Here is a 21,477-nt window from a genome sequence, read left to right as displayed (position 1 = left end):
CAAATTTCTGCATCTTCCACATAGACATATTCATGTTCGTAAGTAATAGGAGCAGAATTAGGCCATTCGGCCCATCAAGCCTACTCCACCATTCAATCATGGTTGATCTATCTCTCCATTCTAACCCCATTCTCCTGCCTTCTCCCCATAACCCCTGGGAAATATTACCCAACTTCAACCCTGATAGAATTAGCTCTGATTTTCTTTTAAGGGCCTGTCCCACTTGGGAGACCTAATCTGCGAGTTCTGGCGAGTTTGCCCTCGACTCGTACTCGCAGCATGGTCGATATGAGGTCATAGGAGGTCTTCGTAACTCTCCTTTGTGCTCAAGAGTGGTCTCCGTGTACTCGAGGCCTCAACTAGCTTGCGGCGTTTTTTTCAATATGTTAAAAAATGCCCGCTTAAAAAAAGGTCGCCATGGAAAAAAATCGATACTTTTTTTACTCGTAGGTTTAGTCGTAGTAGGTCCGCATGTTAGTCGTGGGTAATCGAGGGTAGTCTAAGGTAGTCGTAGATAGTCTTCATCATAGTCGAAGGGAAGGAGATCGAAGGAAGTCGTCTTCACTCTCCACTATTCGGTGTCCAATTTTCCCGAAGTTTGTCATAGCTAGTCGAAACTGGTCTTCAACATAGTCGAAGGAGGTCTTCAACATATCATTTTTTCAAACTCTTCTAAACGCGCCAATTAGGTCGCCCAAGTGGGGCAGCCCCTTAAGATCCTAATCCTGGAACCCCCAGCCATAGGCTATACTTCATTTGCGCCGCATCTATCAGTTTGCTTTAATGTTTCGAGTAATCAAATCGTCCCATAATCTAAAATTCAGGTAACGTCCACTGTGATTCCATAATCTCTATGTAACCACAGGAGTCCAGACAGTGTGCTGGTAATATTGTGCTACATTCTCTTCATTGCCAATATATTCTTCCTGAATTTTGGTGCATACAGAGGTCGCAGTAATTTAGGTGGGCCTAATCAGAACTTTGCATTGCTAAGGTAGGATTATGGTTGTGTGAGTTGGTTCAAGAACCCAATAGTCGTAAGAAAGTAGCTGTTCCTGAACCTAGTGGTGTTTGACATCAGGCTGCTGCTATCGGGCAGAAGATAGGTACAGAAGCCTGAAATCCTACATCACCGGTTTCTTCTCTGTAACCCTGAAAATTATTCTCTCTCCTGTTTGATTACCTTATTAAGGACAGATGTTAATGTATTTGAAGAAGTCCCTTTGCAGTGTTCACCTGGATCTTGGTAAATTTGTTTGGTGACACAAGAAATGGCAATCTTGAGCAAAGCACAAAGTGCCGAAGGAAGGAGGATCCTGACCCAAAATGTTGTCTGTCCATACCTTTCACACATGCTGCCTGATCCGCTGAGATCCTCCAGCACTTTCTAAATTTGTTTGTCTTTTAGTTTAGAGATACAGAGCGGAAGCAGGCTCTTCGGTCCACCGAGTCCACACCGACCTGCGATCCCTGCACACTTACACTATCCTACATACACTAGAGGCAATTTACATTTATACCAAGCCAATTAACCTACCCACCTGTATGTATTTGGTGTGTGGGAGGAGCCCTAAGATCTCAGAGAAAACCCACACAGGTCACAGGCAGAATGTACAAACTGCATAAAGGCAAAGACCCATAGTCAGGATCAAACTTGGGTCTTTGGTGCAGTAAGGCAGTAGCTCTAGCTGATTAAAAATATCAGCGATGTTCAAAATCTAATATTTAAACGTTTTTAGGGAAAGTCTCAATTATTATACTATTATTGCTCATTCAGTCAATTTTGTGGGGGGGATTTTTGTACTAAATTGAAACGTATAGAATCTCTGAACTTTCTATTATACTCTATCAGTTTGAGATGCATTTTCAGGCTTGTTTCTTTATGAAGGGGGTGAAGGAAAAAGAGACTGATAGTATCAAAGAAAGATATATGTATGTATGGACAAAGGAAGAAAACATGTTAGTGGAAGGTGAGGTGGAGTGTTCTCATGCTGGTGTATTGAGGGTAGAGGTTATGGAAAAAGTGTAAAGTTGATAGAAGTTTGCGCATACTAACACAATAAGGTATTCTTTGACCATTGCTATTTGTACTGTTGATTTGTACACAACTTGCCAGAAATGTAGCCATGTTTTGAGTGACTTCCTTGTACGATAGGAGCATCTAAAAGTTCACTAATAATTAACCACTGCATATAATGCAAAATATATGTAGATATATTGAATTGATAACCCACATATAGTGGTTCAACCAAATACAACAAAGAAATCACATACGGATTGCAAAATGCATCTTAAGATTTACAAATGAACTTGCGAGCAGATGAGGAGGCTTATCGGCCCTTTCTGCCTTCTCTTCATGGAATAGCATCAACTGTGCTCAGATTATAACTTTTCTGCAAACCTGTCTTGCCTCTGGCAGGTCTGTCTACTCATGGTAACCTTTCATCCCCTTGTTAAAAATCAATATCTCTGTGTTAAGAATAACTCAAAGCTCCACCATAAAATGAGGGAGAGTTCCAGCGTTTAAAAAATTAATTGCCTCATCTTTATCTTTCATGGCTAACCCCTTATTTTTAAAGAACGAGAGTGGACATCCTCTACACATCCCTCCCCTCGGATTCTTGTATGTCTCAGTTAGGCTGCCTTTTACTTTTCTAAACACCCACAGATACTACTCTAATCTGTCTATGGCCAACTGTCCTTTCCAGGTATTAGCCTTGTAAACCATCTTGGAATTGCTTCCAGATATTAACAACCCTCTGGATAGAAACCAGCACAGTACACAGTACTCCTGATGGGATTTCACCAATTCTTGATATTATTGGAGCAAATCCTTGCTGCTATTGTATTCTGTCCCTATTGAAATAAATCATAACAATAACATTGTTATGTTTCCTAAATAATCATCACATCTACATATTGCCTTTTGCTAGTCAGGGACATCACCAAATCCCTCTGTATATCAGAGCTCTGCATTCTGTAGCCATTTTTTATTATCTTGCATTATTTAGCAGCTCTTTGACTACCTGGCTTATGTATATTCTGTTATGGTTTCCATGTGTCCTCTTCAGCTCTTATTACAGCCTTTTTTCATAGAAACATAGAAAATAGGTGCAGGAGGAGGCCATTCGGCCCTTCGAGCCATTGTGATCATGGCTGATCGTCCCCTATCAATAACCATGCCTGCATTCTCCCCATATCCCTTGACTCCACTAGCCCCTAGAGCTCTATCTAACTCTCTCTTAAATCCATCCAGTGACTTGGCCTCCACTGCCTTCTGTGGCAGGGAATTCCATAAGTTCACAACTCTGGGTGAATTCCATAAATTCACAACTCTCTATTTCAAAGAGGAGATGGCTGAAATAAGGAACTGTTGGCATTCTGATTGATTAGAATTTAGTGGCAGCGCACCACGTGTTTGCCAGCTGTCAAGCACCTACTTATGCTAATTCCATTTGTTGGCTGAGTGTTGGACACCATCTGTGCCAACCTCAGGGGTGCAGTGCTGCCGGAGCTTAACCCTATCCACTTCCACATAGCAGAAAAGCTCCATCCTGGACAATACCCTCATCTTTATCTTTCATGGATAACCCTTTATCTTCTGCAGTGATTAATGCACAAAAAAGCTACAATTATTAAACAGGCTTGCATGTTCTCCCATTCTTTGAGTCTCTTTAATAAACAAATCAGAAAGGAAAGTGGTTTCTTCAACTTGATTATCTCCTGTTTTATACAATATTAAAAGTATAATGTTAATCTACTTTGGAAGCCCAAGATTCTAAGTTATACAACACATTAGCGTATGTATATTTTGAATTATTAACATGAATACAAATAAATGCAATGTCACTAGAACGTTAATGAGAACTTATACTGTTGTAAAATTATTAATATCTGCATCATTCTGCTTCTGATGCAATACTTTATGGACAAAATTCAATGTGATGTTATACAACTTTCTTGCAAGTCAATTCTGATAATATAACTGCTGTAACGGGATTGTCGTTTCTGTGCCACATTTGTTATAATGGCATTTAATTGACAAACCTATTTAAGAAAATAGTCTCTTCTTTTGTTTAACAATATGCTCAAGACTAATTTATTGGTCTTTTGTAATCCTGTAGTTAATTTTTAAACAATCAACTTAAAGATTTTCAACCCTCAATGCATAGTCCTATCCATTTTACATATAACATGGATACCCTAATTTGCCAACACTGAAATCTATGTTTTTATTTGTGTACAGGATGTGGTTAACATGGTGAGGTCAGCATTTATTTCCCTTGGAAAAAATGCTGGTGTGCCATTGGCTTTAACTGCTTTTATCCTTCTAGTGAAGAACCTCCCAAAAGTGCTCTTGGGCAGAGAGTTTCAGGAAACGGCCACCAAATGAATCCATGCAATAATTGCAATTGAGACAGTGACACCAATCCCATTAATCAAAATGAGCGTTTAGGGATGCAGCATGGAAACAGCCCTTCGGCCTGCCAAGTCCTTGCCGACCATTGATCACCCGTTCACAATAGTTTAAGGTTATCCCACTCCCTGCACTCTTGGGGCAATTTAGATGCCAATTAACCTACAAAACTGCACGTCTTCGGGGTGTGGGAGTAAACTGGAGCACCCCCGGAGGAAACCCACACAGTCACTGGGAGAACATGCAAACTCCACACAGACAGCACCCAAGTTTAGGATTGAACCAGTGTCTCTGGTGCTGTGAGGCAACAGCTCTACCAGATGTGCCACCATGCGGCTTATTGTTATAGTTGTTTAATTGTCTTATGGAACAATGAAGTTCTTAATTGCTGTAGCTTTACAGGCACATTACATGCTACTGTACAACAAACCTATTAAATCTAATAACTCAATTTGGCCAGTTTTCGGGATATAGAATTAATTGGAATAAAAGCGAAATCATGCCAATAACAAAATTCAATTTACATACAATACAACAATCCCCTTTTAAAATAGTTAAAGATAAATTTAAATACTTAGGAATCTATCTAACTAAGACATATACCTCTTTATTTAAACTAAATTTCCCACCCTTACTGAATAAACTACATACGAATATTCAATACTGGTAAACACTCCCCATTTCTATGCTTGGGAGAATTAATGCTATAAAAATGATTTTTTTACCGCAACTGCTGTACCTACTTCAATTAATTCTGATATATATCCCAAAAACTTTTTTCAAAAAAGTCGATTCCATTGTTACAAGTTTTGTCTGGGATTATAAGAATCATAGAATAAGTAAAAAACATTTATGTAAGTCAAAGATAAATGGAGGTTTGGCTTTGCCAAATTTCTTATTTTATTTTTGGGCAGTCCATATTAAAAACATGAATTTCTGTCTGGAAGAAATGGATCAACAACCAGATTGGCTAATGATGGAAAAGGAAGACTGTCTACCTTTTGAAATTGGACCGATCATATTTGCCCCCACAAAACTGCACAAAAAAACCTATAAAGAAAACCCCATAATACATAGTGGAATACGAATTTGGAAACAAATAAAAAAAGATTTAAAATTGAATAATATACCACTCTGCCTTCCCATTATAAATAATCCTTTATTCAAATCATCCTTTATGGACAAAGGTTTCACACAATGGAAAAATTATGGAATCAAAAATTATAGGACACCTTTATGGGAAAGGTACTTTTCTTTCATTTCAAGAGTTATAACAGAATTATGGACTGCACTCAAATAATTTCTTCAGATATCTACAAATTAGAGATTATGTTAAATCTAATACACAAGTCTACAGGAATAGGGAATCAGAAATTCTTGATGAATGTTTGAACAAGCATCCTAATACTGAAAAACTAATAGCTTATATTTATAACACCCTACTAAACAACGAGGTACCACCGACCGAACCATATAGATACAAATGGGAAAATGAAATAGGTCACCCTATCACGAAAGATATGTGGGACGAAAGTTTACAACAAATACATCAATGTTCATTAAATGCCAGACATACTTTAATACAATTCAAGGTCTTACATAGACTACACTACTCTAAAATAAAACTAAATAGAATCTTCCCACAAATCTCTCCTATTTGTGATAAATGTCTACATCTAGAGGCTAATTTAACACATACGTTTGCAAACTGTATAAAACTTAAACATTTCTGGACTGATATTTTTGAAATAACTTCAGAAGTTATTAATACAAAACTGGACCCAGACACAAAATTAATAATACATGGAATATCAGAACAAAGCTTAACACTCACAACAAACCAAAGAAATTTCCTCAACTACAGTATAATAACCGGAAAAAAATTAATATTAAAATTTTGGAAAGGCCCAACAACCCCCACAATTAAAATGTGGATTACGGAAATGTCGGAGACCCTATACTTAGAAAGAATTAGACTTGTCTTAATGGACAAACAAGATCTTTTCCATAAAATTTGGGCTCCATTCATTAACTATCTGAAGGGATAGATTGGCACAGCACGAGGACCCAACTGAAACTTGAACTCAGGAACAGATGAAAAGCTATACTTTATAACCACGAACTTATCTCCATTGACGTATTACAGGTAACCCATTCCACCTCCCTTGTTTTTCTGTTGTGTTTTTTTTTTCTTTCTTTTTTATTTGTAACTTTCTACCCTCTCTTTTTCCCTCTTTCTATAAAAAATAAAAACACTAGAAGCAGAAGTAATTGATAATGGAAAATTTTAATAATGTATGACTGATGTATATGAAAAGTTTTTTTACTATAATATGTAACTACATTTTATAATATGTCTACTTCTAATAAATAAATAATAAAAAATAAATAAAAAATGAGCGTTTAGGGATGCAGCATGGAAACAGCCCTTCGGCCTGCCAAGTCCTTGCCGACCATTGATCACCCGTTCACAATAGTTTAAGGTTATCCCACTCCCTGCACTCTTGGGGCAATTTAGATGCCAATTAACCTACAAAACTGCACGTCTTCGGGGTGTGGGAGTAAACTGGAGCACCCCCGGAGGAAACCCACACAGTCACTGGGAGAACATGCAAACTCCACACAGACAGCACCCAAGTTTAGGATTGAACCAGTGTCTCTGGTGCTGTGAGGCAACAGCTCTACCAGCTGTGCCACCATGCGGCTTATTGTTATAGTTGTTTAATTGTCTTATGGAACAATGAAGTTCTTAATTGCTGTAGCTTTACAAGCACATTACATGCTACTGTACAACAAACAAACTTACAATAAATGATCAGTTATTCTAGGTAAACCAGACCTTGATAGTGCAAGGCGATGTATGCAGTGCAGCCTTGGTGGAAAGTCTATAGAAGATCGGTGCTGAGCTAGGGTTGTGTATAGGCTTGTGCAAGTGGTTCAAGAACTTGATGGGAAGAAGCTATTCTTGAGTCCTCGGGTTTCTATGCCACCATTTTGCTGGCAGTAGTGAAGTGGGAATGTGGCCAGTGTGTTGTGAATCTTTTATGAGTTACCGTGCTTCTTGCAGATGCCTTCGATGGTGGAGAGGTCAATGTCACTGGTGAACCAGGCAATGTCCATCGTTCCCAAGCATTCACATTACTGAACCAGGCTGTGATGCAACTAGCCGGTATGCTTTACACCAAACACCCGTAGAAGTTCGATAGTATTTGGCAACATTTGAGGCGGCACAGTTGCGCAGCGGTCAAGACCCGGATTCAATCCAGACTACAGGTGCTGTCTGTATGGAATTTGTACGTTCTCCCTGTGACCTTGTGGGTTTTCTCCGGGTGCTCTGGTTTCCTCCCACATTCCAAAGATGTACAGGTTTGTAGGATAATTAGCTTTGGTAAGAATTGTAAATTGTCCCTATGGTGTAGCTTAGTGTGTGTACACATGATGATCGCTGGTCTTGGGCTTAAGGGCTTGTGTCTGCGCTGTATCTCTCAACTAAAACAATAAATCAACCAAACATGCCAAATCGTTTCAAACTCCGGAGGAAGTAGAAGTGTTAGTGAGCTTTCTTTGTAATTGCATCAATGTACTGGGTTGAGGATAGATCATCAGAGATGTGTACAACCAAGAACCTGAAAGTGTTGGCTCTGCTGTCCCATCAGTGAAGTTAGGCAAATTAATTATTGGCTTCTCCTTCCCAAAGTCAACGATCAGCTTCTCGGTCCTTCTAATGTTGACAGCAAGATTGTTGTCCTGTCACCACTCAAGCTCTTCTATTATATAAGCATTGTACATTTAATGAAATATATGAAATAGATCTTAGTCACATAGTAGACAATCTATGCTGCAAGACTTTTTGTGTGTCATTCAGTGTTTCAAGCAGTCTGGAGAACTATTGAAATTCATGTTCTTTATACATTGTAGCTATCCTTAATCATAGGTTCATGTCACATAAAACCTTAAGCCTGTTCTTGATTTGTTTGGAAGGGTTCCTTGTGGAAGCAATGTAATTGTTTACTTCTGTAAAATGATTCCTGTATGTTCATCTACTCGTGAAGGTAATTTGTAAGTTTTATTAATCATCATCCCATAATTGAGAAACCACCTGCCTATTATCTATTACCATGGCATTCAAAGTCTTACAAATTCATGAGTGACAAACGTTTTTAGTCTGTTTCCTCAGACAGTACTCGTAGTACAGAAAACAAACGTGACCTTTGCTTCCTTGTGACAGTTTACTTTAGTTTATCGTTGCCACGTCTACCAAGGTAGAGTGAAATGCTTTTGTTTGTGTGGTATCCAGTCAAAGAAAAAACTATACAAGAATACAATCAAGCTGTCCACAGTGTGCAGCTAAAGGGTACAACATTTAGTGTAAGAAATAACATTAAGGTCTGATTAAAATCTGATTAAAGATAGTTCAAAGGTCTCCATTCTGTGGAACTTGGAACTCCATTTTGTTTCACAATTTTTAACTCCCGGCAATAAAGCCGCACCTGTGTCGAAGACGCACCCCCAATTTAAGTTGCTAAATTTTGAGAAAAGGATGGCGGGACAGGATCAAGGGTTTGCTTTAGTCCAGGGGTCGGCAACATCGCCTGCGTGCCCCGGGACTGGCTGCAGTTCCCAGATCCCTCGCGTGCCCCGGGACTGGCTGCTGTTCCCAAGTCGCCTGCGAGCCCGGGACTGGCTGTAGCGCCCAGGTCGCCTGCTCCGGGACTGGCTGTAGCGCCCAGCTCTCCTGCCCCGGGACTAGTAGAGAGAGAGAGAGAGCCCGGGACAGAGAAGCCAGCCTTCCGCCCAATAGCTACCCATCAACCACCACCTACACCGGTTGCGCCTGTGCCGAAGGACACCGTGGCTGGCTGGCGGGCCGCAGAAGGCGCTGAGGTGCCGGCTGCATTTTGGGAACTAGTCGTGGCCTCATTATGGTCGCCGCAAAACTTTCAACATGAATGAAGCCGCCATGGAGAGTAGCGAGAATTCTCATGCCGCAGGTTAGTCACCAGGAGGTCCTAGTGGGTTGCCAGGATGTCGAAGGTTGTTGTAAGTTGTAGCTGGTGCTGACCGGTGAATTTCATTGGCTCGTTGGGGAAAAAAACGTACGTAGTAGTTTTCAGAACCAAGGATAACCGACCGGTAATGTTAATGTCCGCCGAGCTTCACAGCCATGTATATCTGGCTGCTTAAACGTTGTATCCACTCCGTCTCTCCCCCCCCCCCCCCCCCCTCCCCTCACTCAGACAGCGCTCCCCCTGCTTGCCCTGTCCCCCACTTGCATAACGGGCTGGTGAAGGAAGCAATGTGTGTGTTCCACTCTGACAGTCCCCGTTCCAGTCGCCTAAAAAATCGCCTAACTGGGACAGGCCCATAAGACTAGATGTAGAATGTAAATGGAAATTAATTAAAAAGTCTGGCTGCTGTCTCAGCTCATCTCTGCTTAAATACTCACTGCTGCAAAAGGTGCTTAACAGAAGGGGAAGTAAACAAAGTGAGAATTATGGGAGAATGTCCGTTTAGTAAAGGGAGTATTGATCTGCGGGTCAAAATTGTGGAATAAAGGGTATGTGCGTGTACCTTTTAGCTAAAGTTGCATTTTTCACCAGTATATTCTGCAACTAGGAATTTCCCGGTAAAGATGTAGCACTGCTTGTTGCTCCCCTAACCGTTGAACCAATGTTTATCTGATCTTTCAGCACCGGATTAGTCCACAAAACTGACACTGTTGTGGCAAATGGAATCCCCGGTAACAGAAATATTCAAGAACGGGGTTTAGATGTCTCAATCTGTCAGAATGGCCGTAGTTTGAATGTTTATGGATGTCTCATTCACATTCTGAAACTATTAATTATTCATCCTTTTTCATGTTAAATGAAACTAAAGTAGTTAACTGTAAAAAACAGTTAAATATTGAATTTAAGTTAATTTGGTTATTCAAACAGTGCATTATCTGCAGACACAAGGAAGTGCAAATGCTGGTTTACAAAAAAGTCTACGTGCTGGAGTTAAACCCCTGTCTCACGGTGCGAGTCCACCCACGAGTGATCCCGAATTTAAAACAAATCACTCGTGGTAATCACATAGAATTAACGTAGTGGTAATGTCGGAACTCGTAACGCTAACGGCAGGTACTCGGGGAAACTTGTTAACTCATTTGAAAATCTTTCAACATGATGAAAGATTTCCACGAGTCAAATTTACTCTTGAAGTAAACATTATAAACTTTTAAACTCGTTGTAAGAACGTAGTAGCCCGTGAGTTTACCGTAGTGACTCATGAGTCTACCGTGGGCACTCTTTAACTCAGCGGGACAGGCAGCATCTCTGGAGAGAAGGAATGGGTGACGGGATGTCATTTCCAAATTCTGCTGCGTCTTTGTGTTACTCCACGGAACTGCCACGGATAAAAATAATGTCATACACAAGAAAGGGAAGATGCTGGTTGACAAAAAGTGAACACACAGTGCTGGAGTAACACAAAGACGCAGCAGAATTTTGGAAACATCATCCTGTCACCCAATCCTTCTCTCCAGAGATGCTGCTACGTTAATTCTACGTGATTACCACAAGTTTGATTTGTTTTAAACTCGGGATCACTCATGGGTGGACTCGCACCGTGAGACAGGGCCATTACTCAATGGGTCAAGCAGCATCTCTGGAGAACATGTATAGATGTCATTTTGGATCTGGACCATCTTCAGACTGATTGTAGGAGGGAATTGAGGTGGGGGTGGGACAAAGCCTGGCAAATGATAGATGGATTTGAGTAACAGATGCGTGTACATGGCCAGAGATATGAAGAAGACAAAAAGCTGAGAGATAAGGAGAGCAAAATGTGAAGTCAGGAAGAAATACAGGGGCTTAAGGGAAAGAGTTGTAGCTGGTTTGTTATTTAAAATTGGAGAATTCAATGTTCATACTGTTGGGTGGTAAGCTTCCCAAGCAGAATATGAGGTGCCGTTTCTTTGTGGCCTCACTCTGGCAGTAGAGAAGGCCCAGAATGGAAAAGTCGGTAGGGGAATAATTCTCCTGCCTCCTTCCCATAACCCCGACACTCTTATGGGAAAGATATGGAGGCTTTGGAGAGGGTACAGAGGAGGTTTGGAATGTTGCCTGGATTCGAGGGAGAGGTTGGATAGACTTGGATTGGTTTCTCTAGAATATCTGAGGTTGAGGGGAGATTTGATAGAAGTATGTAACATTATGAGAGACATAGATAGAGTAGACGGGGATGCATCAACTGTGAAGAGTGATTAAACCCTTTGATTTTATTAACCCTGAATCTTGGATTAAAAAATCATTCTGGGGCAGGGGCTGAGATTTGGGTGTTCTTTGGGTGGTGGTGAGAACACCAGTGATTTGAAAATAAAAATGTTTGAGGTTTTTTTTTCCTGCTCTTGGATTGTTTCCTAACTTTCTTCCTATCTCAGCCTTGGGATCACTACATTGCAATCACAAGTGACCCCCATGTTATGTGGGAATGGAGGAGTTGCGTTCCTAGAAAATGGCCCGTGTAGCAGGTTTCTGCATTGTGAAGCTTTGTCATCTCAGCGTATGTCAAGAAATGAGAGTTTGGAAAAGAAACGCTTATTATTTTGTACTGGTTTTTGAATTCGGTAAATGAATTTTCATTACCCAAGTGGCTATCATACAGATGTTGCCTGTAATAGAGCCACTGCCTCAATGCCTGAGATCCAGGTTCAGTCTTGATCTCGTGCTGACTGAGTGGAGTTTGCGCATCCTTTCTCTAACCATTTGGGCTTTTAGTTTCCTCCCGCATCCCAAAGCTGTGTGGGTTGCTGAGTAATTGCCCTCTCTCACTTGCCCCGGGTGTGTAGGTGAATGATAATATGTGGAGGGAATTTAAAAATTGTGTTCATGTAGGATTAGTGTAATGATGAAGTTTATCAGGGTTTAGGATCAGTGTTTGATTGGTGTTGGTGCGGAATCAGTGGGTCAAAAGGCTTGTTTTTGTTTTATTTTGCCGGGTCTCTTAATTTACAAGAATAAATATACTTTCAAAGTCAAAACAGAATTAATCAGCGACTGATTCTTCTGCATCCCATTTCCCAGTCAACACTCAATTTAAATCCTTTGCAAATCCTTAATAAAGACATTTTGAAAACAAAAACAATAAAGGCTTCCTTTTTGCTATCTTTAATCTGATTTTGTGAGTATCAGTCTAAAGGTATTTTAATGTAGTAGAAAATCTACACTTTTCAGTGTTGCACAACCTATGACTAATTTACTCAGTTTGTTGTTTTCCCTTTTTCTTATTTCTGCCCTCACTGTGTTGTATAGAGCAGATGCTAGCTTGCACAAAGACTTCCAAGCCTGAGAGAGAGATGTGTAGAAACAACCCAACCCTAACATGTCCAAGTACATGGATCCAGTCAGGTGGGTATATCAATTTGTCGACAATAGTTTTATTTGGAGGTTAAAAAAGGTTAGAATACCAATTACCAGAAATATGCAGTAAGTCAGGTCGCATCTGTGGGAAGAGAAACAAAGTAATTCCTTTTTGGTAGAAGACCCTGTCAGAACTGGGAAAGAGAAAAGAAGCTTGTTACGCTGCAGGGATGATGGTCACCTCGATTGAATCCTATCCAACTCACCTCACCATCCTCCACTCGAAGCACAAGCTTTGTTTTTCTCTCCTCGTTTCTGATGTAACCAAAGTGAATCCTTGTTGACTGACTATCCTGATGTTCTAAAGGAGGCTCCAGACCTGAAACGTCACTATCCATGTTCTCCAAAGATACCACCTGACCTGCTGAGTTACTCCAACACTTTGTTTTTTTTTTGTAAACCAGCATCTGCAGTTACTTCTGTCTCAAGCTAATGTCATGCTTGAAGTGCATGTCAGTGGGTGCACTGAGATAGCCAGTAGCCCATGTGTGCTCCAGTTACCTGTGGTTCAGGCTGTGAAAATAGGACAGTGAATTGAAACCTAGTTAACATGTTATTTGATATTCTTCTTGGGTCACGATCTTGACCTCAGGATCAAGGATGACTTGCGTTTGCTAAAGTTTTGTGGGTTCTGATATGCCTAAAGAAGCCAATGTGGAAACGGCAGGGTCTTTTACAGATGGTGTCTAATGTGGAGGGTGGGTAACTTGTGTGGTGTTTGTGTTACTTTCACCATTTATGTAGGGTTTCTGTGTGCTTGCAATATGTGACTGAAGATTTGAGTGTCATCCCGAATGCTGTTACTCTTTGAGCAGTCAAGGGCTAGGGTTTCAGATGTTCAGAGCACTTCATTGTACTGTGCTTTCTGCCTGATAATCTCTTTTGGCAGAGCTTGGAAATGAGCATCAGTTTGGGGAATCTGGTTTTGAATGCATGAGGCATGTGGCCTTCCCAACATGACCAACTGCTCAACACTGGGGACTTTGACCTGAGACGGGACACTGATGTTGGCTAGATGAAAGGGATAGATGGAGTGGATATGGAGAAGATGTTTCCTGTAGTATGAGAGTCTAGGACCAGAGGACAGACTCAGCGTGAACAGATGTACCTTTAGAAATGAACATGAGGAATTTATTTAGCCAGAAGATGGTAAATCTGTGTAATTCTTTGCAGTGGAGGCAGTCATTAGGTATTTTTTTAAATGGAGGTTGATGGGTTCTTGATTCGTAAGGGCGTCAAAGGTTATGGGTAGAAGGCAGGAGAATGTGGTTGAGGGGGAAAAATAGATGAGCCATTATCAAGTGGTTGAGCTGACTAAGGGTCATAGACGATGGGACGAATGGCCTAATTCTGTTCTTGTGTCTTATGGTCTTATCCTTTCAGTGAATTTGCAGGATTTTGCAACAATGACGTTTTTCCAGTACCTTGAACTGCCTGCTTATGGTTGTTTAGCTTCAGAGTCTGCTACTTGGTAGACCATGAGCTTTGTCCCAGGTATGAAGTCTAGATCATAGGCTGTGCTTGTGCATTGAAGGCGATGGGAATCATCATTAGCTGCCTTGAGTAGAGGTAGCATTCATGATATGGGAAGTAGTCCACGTTTTCCAAGATCTTGGGTGAACCTTAATTGTTGGAGGGTACTGTGGTACAGAAGAGGCTTATTGGTGTCGCAGATACAGAACCGGGCCATTCCTTTCCTGTGCTTTGGTGAATGCGTTGACCTTGTCCTTCAAGCATGTGCAAAAATATGCATTGTCTGCATACTGCAACAACTAGTGAGGCTCAGGTTCAAGTTTCAAGTTTACATTTATTGTCACATGACCGATTGGTGCAGTGAAATTTGGGGTGCCATACAGAAGCAGTGTTACTATATTTTGAGATTTTAAAAATCAAGTCTGCAATTTATCCCATCAGATAAAGCATAAAAAGAAGTTTAATTTGACACCTAATTCACTTTCATATCTTCAGTATTAAAAAAGTTATGGCCATTTTCATACTCGGAAATTAGCAATTAGAAAAGTTCCCTATTGCTTTTCCATTGACTTAACACAAAAGCTGTGATCAAGGACAGTCAAAAGCCCATAACTTTCTTAAAAATTAAGAGAACTGAAATAAATGTTCAGTTATTATAGATTGAAGCATTCTGAAACAAATATGAAACAATCTTACTTGGATGACCTGAAATTAAAGCATTTAATTAGTTAGTCACCTAATTGTAGCTAATTACAAAATTCAATTACTAGATCTAAACATCTATCCATTTCTTAACAAAAGATTAACATTTTTAAATAGCCTAATGCCCCTGTCCCACTTAGGAAACCTGAACGGAAACCTCTGGAGACTTTGCGCCCCACCCAAGGTTTCCGTAAGGTTCCCGGAGGTTGCAGGTAGTGGAAGCAGGTAGGGAGACTGACAAAAACCTCCGGGAACCTCCGGGAACCGCACGGAAACCTTGGGTGGGGCGCAAAGTCTCCAGAGGTTTCCGTTCAGGTTTCCTAAGTGGGACAGTGGCATTAGTGTCCAAATAACATTCACACAAGAATTCACAATATAACATTTTTTAATCTAATTTTCATGAATTTATAGGCCTAATGGAAGGAATTTAGTATTTAATTCCCGTAAATTAATGGCCATTTAAATCATGCGAGTGAGATTTTGTGGAAAGCAATCGATTGGAATGTTGCGGTTGCGGTGAATTTAAACCCCATATCGGCAGGGAAAACACTGCCGGTTCGTATAGGTCCTAAATCACCTTTTCGCAACGTTAAATTTGGATTAAGGTAATCCTAAGAAGCACGTTTATATGTAAAATAAACGGGTTACCTTTAGATGTCCCGTACGTGAAATCCGTCCCCGTTGTCGGCGTTGACGGCATTAGAAACGGATTTTTATTTTACTCCAGCGCTAAAATTGTCTCGCGATTTTAAAAAAAATTAAAAAAATTCACAGAACGGCAGTCTGAACAATTCTTCAGCATTAGCTAGCAGCCCGAGAAGATATATATCGGACAGGCAGGAGAAAACCCAAATTTTAACCCCCCCCCCCCTCAAAGGCGCCAAAGTCGCGCACACGGCCAGTGGCAGAACTGCAGCGCCGCTGAAGGTAAGTTTTGTAACATACCTACATACAGCCATACGAATAAAAAGGAACACAACACACGATAGAATTTAACATAGACATCCCCACACAGCAGAATCAATGTTTCCCACTGTGAGGGAAGGCAATAAAGTCCAGCCATCTTCCTCCTTGTTCACTCGTGGTCGGGGGCCCCGATGTTTCAGGCCCTCTCGCCGGGATGATCGAAACTCCGATGTTGGAACGGAGAACACTCTCAGCGGTTTGGAGTTCCGAATCGGCCACTTCCTACCGGAGACTGCGGCTCCCGAAGTCCACAGGCTGTGCGGGGCGGAGATTCACACTGGCGCCCTCGGCAAAGGGACCACCAGGACTCCGCGGTGTTGGTCAGCGCCGCTCGCAGCTGGAAGCTCCGCACCACAGCTCCACGATGTTGAAGCAGCAGGCCCAACACTCCGGAGCATCAACAAGCGATCCCCAGTAAGGCACCGCTCCGCGATGTTAATTCAGTGCTGCCGCTGCTGAAGTTTTGGCCGGTCCCCGGCAGGAAAGGCCGCGCCAATCCAGCGAGGAGGGGGCGAAGATGCGACTCGGAGAATAGTCGCACCCTCGCCAGGAAGGGATTGAGAAACGGTTCCCCTTTACCGTGCACCCCTCGCCCACATAAAAATACTTAGAAAACCTCCTAAAAATACTTTTAAACGGACTAAAAATAACAAAATGATGAAAAAAAAGTCACTGTAGGCTGAGGCGGCCTTCAAACAGTGCCCCCTCCCGTGAGCTTGAATTTGGAGTATGGTTGCCCTAGAATTGTTTTCATCAGTTCTGAAAATTGGCTTTATTTGAACAGAAAGTGACTTGGAGAATGAGGATGTACAGTGCCCTCCATAATATTTGGGACAAAGACCAATCATTTATTTATTTAACTCTGTACTCCACAATTTGAGATTTGTAATAGAAGAAAATCACATGTGGTCAAAGTGCACATTGTCAGATTTTAATAAAGGCCATTTTTATACATTTTGGTTTCACCATGTAGAAATTACAATGTCAAAGTCAAATTTATTCATTACATGCACCAACTAAGGTACAGTGAAATGAATTTGCCATGCAGCGATACAGTTGAAAAAAAGAACACAATACACAATAGAATCCAACATAAACATCCACCACAACATTCTTCACTTTGGTGGAATGCAACAACGTTCAGTCAATCCTCCTTTGTTCACCTGTGGTCGGGGCTATAAACCCTCCGTAGTCGTCGCTAACAGCAGTGTTTATACATAGTCCCCCCATTTCAGGGCACCATAATGTTTGGGACACAGCAATGTCATGTAAATGAAAGTAGACATGCTTAGTATTTTGTTGCATATCTTTAGCTTATGCTTGTTTTGGGAGCTAGTCTCCTTCAGTTTTCTCTTCTGCATATAGAAAAGCATGCTCAATTGGGTTCAGATTGGGTGATTGACATGGCCACTCAAGAATTGACCATTTTTTAGCGTTGAAAAACTCCTTTGTTGCTTTAGCAGTATGTTTGGGATCGTTGTTTTGCATTAGAATGAACTGCCAGCCAATGAGTTTTGAGGCATTTGTTTGAACTTGAGCAGATAGTACGTGTCTACACACTTCAGAATTCATTATGCTACTACCATCAGCAGTTGTATCATCAATGAAGATAAGTGAACCAGTACCTTCAGCAGCCATACATACCCAGGCCATAACACAGTGTTTCACAGATGAGATGGTATGTTTGGATCTTGGGCAGTTCCTTCTCGCCTCCATACTTTGCTCTTGCCAACGCTCTGATATAAGTTAATCTCTGTCTCATCTGTCCACAACTCCTTTTTTCCAGAACTGTGGTTGCTCTTTTAAGTACTTCTTGGCAAACTGTAACCTGACCTAATTTTGCGGCTAACCAGTGGTTTGCATCTTGCAGTGTAGTCTCTGTATTTCTGTTCATGAAGTCTTCTGCAGACAGTTGTCATTGATAAATCCACACCTGCCTCCTTAAGAGTGTTTCTGATCTATCGAACAGGTGTTTGGGGATTTTTCTTTATTTTAGAGAGAATTCTTCTGTCATCAGCTGTGGATGTCTTCCTTGGCCTGCCAGTCCCTTTGCGATTAGTAAGCTCACCAGTGCTCTTTTTCTTCTTAATTATGTTCCAAACAATTGTTTTTGGTAAGCCTAAGATTTGGCTGATGTCTCTAACAGTTTTATTCTTGTTTCCGTCTCATAATGACTTCTTTGACTTTCATTGGCACAACTTTGGTCCTCATGTTGATAAACAGCAATAAAAGTTTCCAAAGGTGATGGAAAGACTGGAGGAAAGACTAGATGCTGAGAGCTCTCTTACACCTACATTAATGAGGCATTTAAACACCTGAACAATTACAAACACCTGTGAAGTCCCAAACATTATGGTGCCCTGAAATGGGGGAACTATGTATAAACACAGCTGTAATTTCTACCTGGTGAAACCAAAATGTATAACAATACTGTTTAATAAAAGCTGATAATATGCACTTTAATTACATGTGACTTTTTTCTATTACAAATCTCAAATTGTGGAGTACAGAGGCAAATAAATAAATGAAGGGTCTTTGGCCCAAACATTATGGAGGGACTGTATAATCTTTCCGCTGACTGGTTAGCACGCAACAAAAGCTTTTAACTGTACCTCAGTACAACGTGGCAATAGACTAAACTAAACATTGTGGTGTGAAAGATTGAAGAAAATGTTGAGGCAATGATGCAGCCTTGTTTGACACCAGTCTTCACTGATCAACGTGAATCTTGGTTTGCATGCCGTCATGGAACAAATATAAGATGAGGTTGAGTTTCTGCAGGCAACTGAATTTAAGAAAGGTGTTCTAAAGTTTGTCTCAATTGATGGAATCCATGTCTTTAGTACAGTTGGAAAAGGCCATGTATAGTGGCTAGTGCTACCCCCTGCACTATTCTTGGAGCTGTTATGTGAAGATTGCATCCATTGTATCTCTTGGTCACTGGTTCCCAACTTCCAGCTGCAGCCCAAAATTAGGCAACGAAGGATAGAAACTGGGCCTTTTGTGGGGGGTGGGCCCCAATTTTTTTTATCAACTTGAAAAATTCTGCCGAAAGTTGTTAATGGTTGACGTGCGGTCTTATAAGCTGTTGTGCTTGTTTCAGCATACAAGCGACTTAACTGATCCCATCCAGATTCTTTGTTCAATCTGTGGACAGAATTTCTTTCCCCTGGAAACATTTTAGCTGGGGTAGGACCCATAATTGCATATTTGCTCCTTGTTATTTTTCAGCAAAATAATTTACATTTTATTTCATGCTTTTCGTTTTCAATTATTTGATTTTTTATATTTTATGCTTTCAATTTTGTGATTAATAAGCTGCAAAGTCAAAACGTTTTGCATATCATTTTGACAAGGTTTGTATCATAAGTCCAAGGTTTGTATCATTACCCTGAAGAAGGGTCTCGACCCAAAACATCACCCATTCCTTCTCTCCAGAGATGCCGCCTGCTTATCACTGTGCAAGCTTGGTCTGGATGTTCCTTATGTTTAGTCATTGTTTAAAAGAAATATGGCAACAAAGTTTGTGTCAATCTGTTTTTATTGAGTCAGTCAGAGAAGCAGCAATAAATACAACATTGGGAAAATTCCCTTTTATTTGAATAATCCATGGGATTTTTATTATATCCACCTGAGTTTGTAGGTGAGCTACCTCTGACGTACCAGCAACTTAACATCTGACCTTTATTATTCTTCTTCACATTTACTTCCTGGATTTGATGTCCATTGGTTGTTTTAAAAAAAAATCTGATCATGCAAGTCATCATTCTAAACAAAGATCATTTCTACCTGCCAATGATGATCCACTAAAAGATGTTAGGGTGACCAGTGTCTCATCCAACACTACTAAAAACGGATCAAAAGTTTATTTTATCTGTTCTCGTGGGTGTGGGATCTCATCTGTCATAGTTATCCTGCATAACAGCATTCATTGTGTTTAAGTGCTTTGAGCAGTCATGAGGGGTTGCAGCGTATAATGTGATCTTTCATGAGATTATTTTCAAAGGCTTGCGTTTTCCACAGTGCAAAGTATTTTTTGTTATTCTATAACCGTCGCTGATTAAGCCAACATTCGCTGTCCTTTCCTAAATACCTCTGAACTGAGTGGCCTGTTTGTCCATTTCTGAGGACAATTAGTTAATGCGCTAAATCTTGGATCACACCTTGGCCAGACAGGACATGAACAGCATACGTCCTGTCCTGATGGACCCTAGTGTGGTGTTTCATGGTCAGCATTACTCGTTGCTTTTTATAATTGTAGATTTAATTAACCTGCATTTAAATTCCACAGGTATAACAATGGATCAGTACTCCCAACCATTTGGTTCAAGATCAACAGTTTAACTAATTCTCCAAACATTTTCCATCATGGATTGTTAACTGTGTATCAAAGATTGTGAGTTTGAACCACATTGGAGATTTGAGCTCAAAATCTAGCCTTCTACTTCAGTGAAACTGAGATGCATGTGAAAAGGCATTAAATTAATGTCTGCCCTATTGGGTGGATTAAAAAAACAATTTAGTCAATATTTACCCTGCAATCGAAGCATGAGAACAGTTTAACTCGTTATTTAGTTTCTTGGTTTCTTGGTCCTCCAAAATATTCCAAATGGAATTTAAACTGTCATTAGTTGTCATTAATGGAGCTGACTGTGCACTAAATACATCCGATATTACAGAAGTGACAACACATAAACTGCACTACTAATCCAGTTAATCTTGAAGTTGTGAAAGTTTCATTATAACTTCAATCTTAGAGTCGTAGAGTTGTATTACACAGAAACAGGCCCTTTCGACCAATGTCCATGCTGACCAAGATGCCCCATCTAAGCTAATTCCATTTCACCATGTTTCGCCCATATCATTCTGAACCTTTCCCATCCATGTACTTGTCCAAATATATTTTAAATCTTGTTTCTCTGGCGGCTCATTCTTTATACCCACCGTTCTGTTTGAGGGAAAAAGTTGCCCCTTCAGGTCCCTATTACATTTTTTCCCCTCTCATCTTAAACCTACACCATGTAGTTCTTGATTTCTCTACCCTTGGAGAAAGACTCTATGCATGGACCCTATTTATCCCCTTCATGATTTTATACACTTCTATAAGGTCATCCTTCAGATGGGCCAAAGGTCTTGTTCTCCAATGAATAAAGTCCTGGTCTTCCAGGACTTTGTTTTGCTCTTAAGCTTTCCATGCTGGGAGATTTCTCAAAGAAAAGGAGATTTTGATTCAAATATTAAACTTGATCTCTATAGTTCAAAAGATGTCAAGACAGAATCTTTTTGTAGTATTATCTCAGTCATATTATCACAGTGCAGGAACAATTCCTTCAGCATTAAAACCCTACTGGATGTCAAGCACCATTTACCTTAATCTCATTTTATTCTCCCCACATTCCCGTTGAACTCCTTTCTAGGTCCTACTAAAGGCAATATGAATGGCCATTTAGCTTACAGACCTGCATGTCTTTGGGAGGAATATGATCACAGAGGACATGCAAAGTCCAAGCAGAGGGA

At 40.6% G+C, this 21,477-nt stretch overlaps 1 protein-coding gene across 3 annotated transcripts in view; it reads left to right on the top strand.

The window, feature by feature from the left end:
* spast (spastin) overlaps positions 1 to 21,477 on the top strand; it is a 51,909-nt gene that overhangs the window by 5,705 nt on the left and 24,727 nt on the right. Inside the window, exon 4 of one of the 3 annotated variants that reach the window (XM_033021810.1) lies at positions 12,712 to 12,807. The exons of the other annotated variants lie outside the window; for them this stretch is intronic. Within the exon in view, the coding sequence (XP_032877701.1) occupies positions 12,712 to 12,807 (96 nt within the window). The remainder of the gene's footprint in view (positions 1 to 12,711; positions 12,808 to 21,477) is intronic. 3 annotated transcript variants of the gene reach the window in all.

This window comes from Amblyraja radiata, chromosome 5 (assembly GCF_010909765.2).
Source record: "Amblyraja radiata isolate CabotCenter1 chromosome 5, sAmbRad1.1.pri, whole genome shotgun sequence".
In the NCBI taxonomy this organism is placed as follows: Eukaryota; Metazoa; Chordata; class Chondrichthyes; order Rajiformes; family Rajidae; genus Amblyraja; species Amblyraja radiata.
The sequence above is the reverse complement of the archived record's forward strand: the minus strand, read 5'-3'. Positions and strand labels throughout refer to the sequence as shown.